At 32.9% G+C, this 11,688-nt stretch overlaps 1 protein-coding gene across 1 annotated transcript; it reads left to right on the forward strand.

Annotated features, from left to right (window-relative positions):
• Nucleotides 1-7,845: 7,845 nt before the first annotated feature.
• LOC127708184 (ankyrin repeat domain-containing protein 50-like) lies at nt 7,846-9,314 on the forward strand. Its single transcript, XM_052213032.1, has one exon. It carries the CDS (start codon nt 8,124-8,126, stop codon nt 9,312-9,314), a length of 1,191 nt encoding a protein of 396 aa, XP_052068992.1. The 5' UTR covers nt 7,846-8,123.
• Nucleotides 9,315-11,688: the final 2,374 nt, after the last annotated feature.

Raw genomic sequence — 11,688 nt, forward strand, 5'->3', positions numbered from 1 at the left:
AGCAGTATGTTTTTGTGGTATTAGATCTTTAGATACCTGAATAGTCGTCTGGTCTTGAAATTTACTGATTGTGTCTTATTCCCGATTGTTACATGTTCACTAACTGTGGATTGACTAGGTTTGTGATGCATGCATGGCAGGAAACGCTTATATATCGACGCACCCGGTCAAGCTTTTTAAGAGGTCATGATATTTCGACAATTTTTTATTAGTATCTTCTTAATTGATTTATAAGATTTAAACACCGGTTAAATACTGTTGCCTCGAATTTAGCTGTAAGTGATAATGGTTTTTAGCGTCGAATAACAAGTAAAAGAGAGGAGAAAAATACCAAAGGAACATTTAAACTAATTAGTCGAAAACAAACTCACAACGCCATGGCATAAAACTAAAAACGACGAAAAGACAAACAACAGTTCACAAACACAACATAGATACTAAAAACTGAGCAACACGCACCCTACCAAAATCGGGGGTGAGAAGGTATTCAGTGTTTTAAAGAACTGGCAATATTTACAAACTTAAAAACACGTTCATGATAGGTTAAAGATTTAACTGTACTGACATTTTGTAATTGGTAATGCATTAAAGTTAGACAAGACACGTTGTAAAAAGTGCAATCTAGTAATCGGTTATGACTGCACTAGTGATTCCCTCGTGGAACAAGCCTTGTTTACCCATTCCAGAACTCCTGAAGTCAACCTCGACTTTTTATTTTATCTGTGTTATTCAATCATATGTTTGATTAGAACTTTAGTAAACTATTGTTTGTTGCTTTTATTTAAGTCATGATGATGTCTGGTTTTTTATTGTCCAGCCGATTACCTTCTTACCAATTTTAAACAAAGCAACTGTAACTAATCCTGCAGATGTAGCAATACTTATTTAGTACACACAGGCAGCGTAATCATATCCATGCGGAAATGAATAAATCGACAATATATCTGGTTACATCATAATGTAGACTTAACAAAATCAACACTACGTCTATTTACTGCCCTTCAGACCTTACATAACTGAGATAATACACCTGTGAACTGTCACAAGACCTTTGTAACGTTGGACTCACTATTTACCGAATCGTTTTAATGTATTTGCTTGCACGTATGGTGTCATGTTAACTTGTGACTACCTTACCTGTATGTGGCAAAACTTTTTTTGGAATATTGGGTCTTCAATCCTGTTCAACTTCGTACTTTATTTAGCCTTTTACATTTTTTGACTCGAGCGTCTTTTGGTGAATCTTTTGAAGACGAAACGCGCGTCTGTCGTACAAAATGTTAATCCAGGTATCTATGATAAGTTTATTCATATCATTTCAATACAACTGTATAGCTGGAACAATGTTTATATGAGCTCCTTGCTTTATTATTTGACATGAATCATTATTTTTTCAGGCTATTGTACGATTAAGCCGTGGTATTTTATCTGTTGAAGTGAGCAACCTGTCAAAGCGGAAATTAGATAGAAATATACAAAATGAAATATCCGAAAATCTTCAGAGAGATATTAAAACCATGAAGAATGAAATAAACACTCTACAACAGAATGTTTATGAATACAAAAACGCTATTCTTAATTTTCATATTCCGCCTAATGTCAGACGTAAGTATGACCTTTTTTTACACAAAAGAGATAGAAAGACATTTTAAACAGTTGTCTCATCAAAGGTCATCTAAGTCAATACTACTGCTGGGGCACTTTTAGTTACTGAGGGTACCATCTTTACACAGTACCTTGTGTTTAGATACTGACCTATGTTGTTGTGTTTTGAAACATAGTTATATATTTTGCAATCCAATTATTTGTTTATCAGAAAAAGTTATCTGAAGAAAGTTATTTCAGAAACAAATTACTCATACATGTTATGCGCTGATATCAATCTAGAACATATACACCAAATACAATTACAGTTTCAAATTCTTTAATGGTACTAAAACTACTTTTTGGGAATTACATATTTGATTGCAATCGTATGCTTAAGTATAATTTTAGAATGAATGTAGGATGATTTTATTGACAATACCATTTTAGGGTATAATTACTCCAGGTACTTGTCATCAAACGCATCTAACATTACATAGTTATATCACTTGACATATATATTAAGTTCTTTTCAAATGATTAAAAAAAAAAAGTCGGAAAAAATAAAAATAATGAAATCGAAAGTGAGATGATATTCTAACTTTTGTTTGTAATGTAAGTTATAGGTTTAATGGGGTGTTTCAAACATTCGAGTGTAAAAGAGTACACGACTGACTTCTTAGGATATTTCTTTAATTTGTTTCAAGATACCTTTGATTCAGGCGGAAATTCTTCTTAGAACCCATCCATCATTATAATCAAAGACATGAAGTCAATAAATAACAGGGTTATTTGACCGTAATGGGATTCTGTTTTACAGATGACGACGGACATGTTCCTATCGTCGTAACCACAATCCCGTCTTCCCTTTCGCCGAATGGCCATGGCTTTGTCAGTTTATTTTCGACTTATGAGTTTGAATGTCCTTTTTACATCATTCTCCTCTCTTTTGTGGGAGTGTAATCATAATGTTTTATCTTAAAGACGCATTTTGATAAATTATATTTCTTAAAATTCTACTGAAAAGACCTATTAGATAAATGCATCGATGATGTGAATCAAATGTATCTGTCGATACTTATATTTTGGCGTTGCACAAGGTCATCATATTCTGCACTTTAAAAAAAAACCGAAAAAGCACAAACAAGTGTTCCATCGTGACTGCATTGTGCATCGAAATATTATGCAAATTCGAATTTGGTGGCCACCTTTGAGGTGTATGTCATTAAACTAATGAAGAAAAAGTAATCTAATATACTTCAAGGGATGAAAAAGAGTGTGCTTGCTAAATGTCTTTGCATTTTGACTCTTTTAAGCATTTTAAACTATCATACATGTTATTCAAAACCATAGCGTACAATCCCTAATCGAACACACAATTTTGAAATGCAATATAATTAGTGACCTTTTTTTTATCTATAATATAAGCTGTTAGTCCCCGAGGGTGTCACCAGCCCAGTAGCCAGTACTTTGGTTACATTTCGGATATTGTTTGATTAACATTTGCTGTTTTAAAATTTTAGAAATTATTTTAAATTAAGGAATAGTTCTCCCTCATGCAAAGCTTTGTTTCCTTGTCCTTCTTTAGGTCTTTTTTGATTTGATCAGCCCTTCAAGTTTGTATTAGATTTTGGATTTTCGGATATTTTGGCCTCGAGCATCACCTAAGAGACATTTATTGTCGAAATGCGCATATGGTGCAGTTAGATTTGTACCGTTTATGTTATTGTATAAGAAATGCGAATCTATTTTTTTTGCTAACAGTTTAAAGAAAGGTGTATTCGTGTTTGCGTTAACGTTATCTTGTTGTGTACTTACATAGTAATTTAGCTCTGATGGGATTAATATGTAAGGGGTTCTTAAGGTTCGATTCTCGTCATTGATTTCTGCCTCATCGTGATTGTTTATGTTAATTAAGAATTTGGTGACATAGTTATATGTTTGATGATTTTATAAATGATTTGTCGTTATAGCCAGGTTACCAGAGTCAGGATTTTCTATTAATCGTCATAACTATTACACCGCTATATAATATTATAATTAGTTGGTCAATATTAATGTACTTTAAGATTAATGCGGCCGTTTAAAGAAAATATGTTGCAGCTTTTCATAATCAAGATCAAATGCCATATTAAATTTTTCATCGAAAATATTGGAACCATGAACCATCATAATTTATTTTTGCACTGTAAAAGAGAGGGGAAAGACATTCAAACTCATAAGTTGAAAACAAACTGACAATGCCATGGAAAAAAGTGAAAAACATCAAAAGACAATTCGTATATAAAACACAACATAGAAAACTTAAGACTGAGCAACCAGAACCCCATCAAAAACCGGGGATGATATCAGGTGCTCCGGAATGGTAAGCATATCCTGCTCCACATGTGGCACCCGTCGTGTTGCTTATGTAAGTGATAAGTCTAATTCTGTAGGTCACATTTGAAGAAAAGAAGACGGGATTATGGTTAAGATAATTGGAAGATATCCGTCGTCATCTGTGAAACAGATATTTCATAACGGTCAACCAACTCGTGATGGCGTCCGTAAAATTTTCGAACGGATGATTTTGACTTCACCATTTGGAACTCTTGGTTTAATAGCTTCATTTTTTTAAGCAGCAACCATTTATTAAGGAAATCATGATAGGAAATGCAAGCTCTGGAATATCGTTTTAACTGGGAGATAAATACTCAATATGCAGGCGCTGCTGGCATGTTGATACATAGAAATGGAAAGTTGACAATTGGGAAGCTGAAATCATCTAATTGTCGTAAAGTTTTGTTTTCAACCGACCCTCATTGTCAATTTCTAGATGTAAGTCATGATATGAGGTAGAACTGTATTTGTCGTATCCTTTATTTCAAGTTCGATGGGATAGATGCTTTCAACATAGTCACCAAACTTTGAATTGTTTAGTTAGAGGACATCATCTATTAAGCGGAACGTTATGTTAAAGGAAAATACTACCTTCTCATTCTTCCTAAGAAGCTCCTGTATGAAGTCAGCCTCATGTGAATAACGGAACAAATCGGCAAGAAGAGGAGCACAGTTGGTTCCCATGGGAATGCGATTGTTTGTTGAAAAAAATACGTCCTCTAAATGTAAAAAGATATGTTGTCAATCATGAATCAAGAAATCAAGCATGTTGATATTGTCAGTTTCAGAGAATGTTTTGTTTGCATGAATCTGCGTGCTTTTTAAAAAGTACGATTTATCCCTTATGCGATTTTACAAAAGGGTGGTGGTTTTCAATTTGAAAAAAATGTAATGTCTTCAAATTAGTAGTCAACAGTCGTCAAAACTATACAAAATGTACTTACACACATGTAAAATATATGTTTGTTAAGATTGATGTATATCATAACTCAAAACAAGTGGAATATTTGAATAAATGTTTTGAATTTAGGATTAATTTGGTACATGTATGTAACAAAATGAATGAATAGGAACATAATTCAGGATAAAGTAGACCAACAACTTTTTAAAGGCTTGAATAAAACTTCTCCTGTTGTAAAATTGTTAAAGTTTCGGTTGTTTAATCCAAAACAAAGCGACACAAGATAAAAAAAATTCTCATCTTAGAAGGATTAGTAAACATCGCACCAAAAACTTTACTCTAAAGTGTAATTAAGACCTCAAATGACATCTCTCAGAGTATGTATGGGAACGTATATTACAAGATTCCGAATTCTCACTGGAATGCAAATTTCTGCTTAACAAATCACAAAGATCTCCAATACTCCAACGTTTCCAGTAGATAAGAAACACGACAAATGGTTAAACCACAAACCTAACTTTAAAATATTTCGATAATGAAAGTAAAATTACGGGCATTTGACCCCTTGTACAATGGCATAGAGTGCTGATCGAATGTTTTTGTAAACGCTAACACTTGAAAAAAACCATGCGATTTTTTGGGAACCAATCGAAAACTCAACTAAAATCATTTTTTAGGAGTGTGCATATTTTTAACCATGTAATATGCAGAGAAATTGAACCGTGTTAATAATAAACTTTGTCCTAATGCGTCACCGAACTATTTTATTTACAGCTTACCACACAACAATTTTATTTTAATTCTTTTTTCAAAAATCAATTATTTTAATTTTATTAAGAAATACTTTTAAAATTACATTACCATTTCCTTATTTACACTGTGATGGTTCCCATTACTTTTCTCTAGTTTATCATTACAAAAAAAATATAGACTTTACGTCCATAAAGCAGCAACCAAACGAGAAAAATTAGTTTTTGTCATAACCATACTGTATCGCCATCATAACAATGTTTACAAATGCTGCGAAAGGTATTTAGCCTTGAAATATTTTTGCATATGGAAGCATAAAACACATTGACATTGACATTTCTTTGACACCAGTTGCCTAAAAGATTTCATGTTGACACGAATAGTTTGTCATAACATGTACGTAGATAACCCACCAACATTATGATTTAACTTGTTGTGAAAGAATTTTGCCGTGTGACATCATGTGAACGCTACTCTTTTGAAAGGAATGTGCGGATCTATAATAATAAGTTGGTTTTTTTTGTCATTTTATGTAATTGATATGACTATGCAAACAAAACGCTTCGGTGATTATTTTGGGAAACAGGGTGACATTTGCATATTCGACCCGCTGTTGCATTATGACAACTGGACACCTTTTGTAAATGTAACATTTCTCTAAACCACTGACAGCAATTGACTGTTTGAAGCTGCCCACATAATTTCAGTATTATGACAAAACCGTATCAAAAGTTCCTACATTTTCATGTGGACCATATTCATGGAAATGTCAAAAATATAAAAAAAAAAGAATATGGGGGTTAATTAAAAGGCAACAAACTGGGTTGTAATGTTAGGTGTGGAGCTGGTAGTCTGCAACGTACCCTTATTTAAATTTATTCAGGTGTAGATATATCTTGTTAAGTTTTTATCCTTCAGCAATAACAAATACCATTTGTTTTTATACAGAGCTTTCAACATGCTTTGTTTAATTCATACGTGATGCAAATGATGCACAATGAAATCGGCTCCAACATTTGATATTCTTTTTTTTTTCAGAAACACATTCAGAATTGCTAAAAATGTGGAAAAAAGATGATGATTTATATTGTGGTGAAACGAATGTTTACCAGAATACAAAATGCATGGTACAGTCCCATTCTGTTGTTGTTCTGGTTGGTGGACCCGGGTGTGGGAAAACAGCTACAGCAAGACATGTACCAATTGATTACGAAAGAAATGGATGGGAGGTAGTTCCCGTCTTCAGAATTGAAGAAATTGTACAATATGCAGATTTAAAATTTAAACAAATATTTTTATTGTACGACATCTTCGGTATATTTGCTGTGGACATGTCATTATATCATAACGTAAACAATCACAAAGACGGTATAATGAATGCAATAAGTAAAGGGTCAAAATTATTGTTCACTTGTAGAAAGACTGTCTATAATGAAGCAGTTAAGCTAAAATCTTTTGTATTACAGAATACTGTAGATTTCGAAAGTAAGGGAAATGCATTAAACAACGACGAAAAGACAAACATTCTTGCAAAACATTGTAAATACAGAGACGACTTAACCGAATATATCTACAGTGATATAGCTTTATCTTCTTCAAAGATAATGTTTCCCTTGCTTTGTAAGCTTTTTTCACCAAGCATAAAATTAGTGGCACTTTGGAACAGTTTTTCGCAAACCCCTTTGAGTGCCTTATTCACGAATTAAATCAGTTGGAACATATTTCTCCTCTTCAATATGCAGCCTTGGTACTATGCGTACTGAGTAACCATAAATTGCACGTGCTCAGTAACAATAAAATATCAATAAGTAATATTTCAGTCGATGAAATGAAAGAAGATGCATACAACACGTGTGGAATTAATCTAAGTACTTCGGATAAACAGATAAAAAACGCTTTATCAAATTTTGTAGGTACCTATCTTATAAGATATGATAATAACTTTATTTTCATACACGATTCAATATTTGAGATTGTTGCATATCACTATGGTAAAAGCTACCCACTTATGATAGTAAAATATATGGAAAGCAACTTTATAGCTACAAAAGTTGAAGTGCAGAGAGACCAGAATATTGATTCGTGTACTGAACTATTAATTGTAATAGATCGTGACCATTACGAAGATTTGGCTGAGAGACTTTACATTGATTTACAAGCTCTTGAATTATATAATGTTTTTATGAATACGTCGTTATATTATCCTCCTTTTCTGAACGTTTTTATAAAAACATTAAGAAAAAAGCCTTATGAAGAATTGAAAAAACTAATTCTTCATAGGAAAAAAGATGATTCCAAAGTGACCAATCGATATTATGATGAAGACGATACAAGAAAGGGCAAATACGAGGAACAAAACAGACTTGAATTACTCGAGGACCTAATTTGTCACGAAGGATTACACAATACATATTCTATAAGTGTCATAAGTTGGATTGTATATTATGGTCATACAAGTCTTTTACAAAGTATTGTTGAACTTCTTCTAGAACACAATGATTGTATTGACATGGTGTTTGGATCAGAAATTACCGAACAGTCAAGTTTGCTTATTTTAGGGGCATACTGTGGTAATGATGAAATGATGAAATTAATACTGAAATATGTTAATGGTGACTGTATCAACAAAACTCCTTTGACTACAAATATTAATTGTCTTTACAATGAACATAGAACACACACGCCACTTACCGCAGCTTGTTATTCTAGTCATTTATCAGTTGTACATCTTCTTCACAAAAACAATGCACAGATAAATCTATGTGATGATTATCCACATTTCCCATTGGAATTAGCATCATCAAAAGGACATGATGACATTGTTCAGTATCTGGTACAGAACGGAGCAAATGTTAACCAGTGTGATGAGTTTAGCAGGTCTTCATTGCATAGAGCATCAGCAAATGGACATTATGGCGTTGTGAAATATCTAGTAGAGAACGGAGCCATCGTTAACCACTGTGATAAATATAACAGGTCTACATTACATAGGGCATTAGAAGTAGGACACAATGATATAATAGAATATCTTATACGAAATGGAGCCGATGTTAACTTGTGTGATCGTGTGAAGAAAACCCCACTGTTTGAGGCAGCGGAAATCGGTAATATTGATATCGTGAAATATCTTATTAAAAATAATGCAGATTTTACAATTGGAACTGATAATAATATTTCCCCATTACATATAGCAGTATGGTTAAACAATTCTGAAATAGTCAAAGAATTAATAAAAGCAGAAAATGATAAAATACCGCTGTCAGGTAATTATCATTTATTACATATACTATTTGATATAATAAAGTCAAATAACTGTTTTGATGATAGACCATGGAATGACAGAAGCGTTACCAAGAAGAAACACAATTTATCGAAAGGACTGTTAAATTTTATCAGATGGGAAAGATCGTTTTTGTTAATAAAGCTTTTGAAGTTAGGGCATAATGTTAATTATTGTGATTGCAAGGGACAGTTACTGTTTAAAATGATCGAAGACCAAAGTGTAATGGAAAGGGTCCAGAAGGTTGATTTATTGATACTTAATGGAGCTGATATCACAGCCAGAGATGATAAATGTATGTCCTTATTAGAACAAACAAGACGGATGATAAATAATAGGAAAAGGAAAGGACGTGGCTGTGACTCCTACCAAAACATAATGTTGATATTAAAACAACGTGTTAGAAGATTTTCAGTGTAAAACATGTAGTGTTATTGCCGTCAAAAGAATTAATATTCTTTTTCTCCGCCACGAATAAAGGATACATTTTATTTCCTATTCCTTATCAAAATATGATCAGGTTTCCGCCTGTCAATGTATATCAAATACTTTTTATTGCATGTATTGTTGTATTGTTTTAGTTATTTTGCATCTTTCAATTGTGTTCTTGCAATGGCATTATTAATGAAAGACTTTCTGTTTCAATAAGCAGACCACTTCATTTGAACTTTGGTGGATAGTTGTCTCATTGGCAATCATACCACATCTCCTTATTTTTATATAGAAGTGAATTTGCTGTAAAATAAAAATTTCAAATATAACGCACTGATATACTTAATGAAACCATGCAAAAATAATATTGATACATCTTTATACTAACAAGCACATTTTGCCTTAACTGGGAAAACAAACTCTGTCGAAGAACGACAGGCGACACATTGAGAGTACAAAGACAAAAAATCCAAAAAGATTCAACATATATGTCGCAACTGAAACTCTTATACAAAATCCGGAAAACTACAAAATATGCCCGTGATGGGTCATCATTTCTTGTTCCAAACTTGACAACCATCGTGTTACATCAACTGTTGAAATGTATCCAGTTATTAAAAAACATACCTTACTAAAAAACACACACTAGCTTAATGGTAAATGAGCTATAGTAAAAACCATAAAAACTATAAACCATTGTTACACGTTAACAGTAGTTAGTATTTGACCAAACATGAAAACAGTTTTCATTGACTAGTCTTTACAAGACTGCTGCACGTATAACTAACAAAAATTGACCATTAACTAGAAAACACCACACAATAGAAGACAAGAGTAAATGTAATACGCACCCTTTTAAAACACCACGATAAGACCAAAGGATGAACACGTCAACTACTGGCTCTCGTCGTGTTGATTATTTCAGGAACAAAATCCGGCGATAAGTCACAATCTGTGATGTCATGAATGAAAACAGGACGCAATAAGTATAAGTAGCGTTTATCTTTTGTCATCTACGATACAGTTGATCTTTAACGGTCAACCAAATGAAAATGCATTGGACACTTATAAAGAAGATAACTTCAAATTTACTATTTAGAACCTTTGGTGTAAATGCTTCCAGAAACTTGAAAGCAGCAATCCATTATCGATATGAAAAATCATAATAAATAATGCACAGGTATTACAGTATTTTATCAACAAAATGACCACTTGCCCAATTGCAGGTGATGCTGGAATTTTGTTTCGAGTTTACAATGGATATTTGTCGGAAAGCAGCTTAATTCACAATCGAATTGAATTTATACGTCCTAAATACTGCAGTATATTTAACTCAATGTTGGTAATCATTTCGATTTCGTTTTGTTATCAGTGTCTGTCTATTTTTTTTAAATTTGTCTTTAAGCTAAGAAGATGAAATGATTGTTTCATTTAAAAGTCAAAGGTTTTTATACTTTTGGTTGAGGATAGGGACTTTCTTGTCTTAATTAACGGTGATAAGTCGGATAAAACAACTTCCGTTGCCAATATGGACACTTACTCAATTATGGTATGAAGTAGACCGAAAGATGACCGTGTTCTTTGGATAAGGGTTCAAATTTAAAAAAAGGGGAAATAACCTATAATGTGTTAAGATCCCTCTTTAGAATAAACCCATCATAGATACCAGACGCGCGTTTCGTCTATAAAAGACTCATCACTGACGTTCGAACCAAAGGAGTTAAAAAGGCAAAACAAAGTACGAAGTTGAAGAGCATTGAAGACCCGAAATTCCGAAAGGTTTTGTCAAAAACAGCTAAGGTAATCTGTTCCTGGGGTAGAAAATCCTTAGTATTTTGATAAGTTCAAAGTTTTATAATCAGTTAGTTTATAACCATTGCATCTCTGCAGTACTAAAATGTTGAAATTATAGATTAATTTCAATACACATTCCCTTATGAAACAGTAAGTTAATGTGATTTACACAGGAAAACGATAATATATGCGACCTTATTTGCAGGGATAACATTCTTGTTTCAGAAGAAAGACAGTGCTTGGGTCTAAACTAAAGATTTTGCATTGACCCGTGCAGACTGCTGTTCTGATTTCTATCCACAATCCCACAGCTTTCAACCATAATGGAAGAATAGTCTTTATGTCTTTTACACGTTTGATCACTGTCTTGCACAATCGTCGACTGCAAACGTAATACTTTTAGTTTTAATATCGAGTTAATTGATAAAGGCCTACGCTATTTTGGTGATTTGGATAGCACATTTTTTAAAGATTAATGTTAACTTTGTCTTTCATAGCGTGGCCATTCGACGATATAAACATGTATATGAAAAACAGACATACGCAGTACTATCATTAAACAAACCTA

The sequence above is a fragment of the Mytilus californianus genome, unplaced genomic scaffold (assembly GCF_021869535.1).
Source record: "Mytilus californianus isolate M0D057914Y unplaced genomic scaffold, xbMytCali1.0.p SCAF_7, whole genome shotgun sequence".
Taxonomy (NCBI): Eukaryota; Metazoa; Mollusca; class Bivalvia; order Mytilida; family Mytilidae; genus Mytilus; species Mytilus californianus.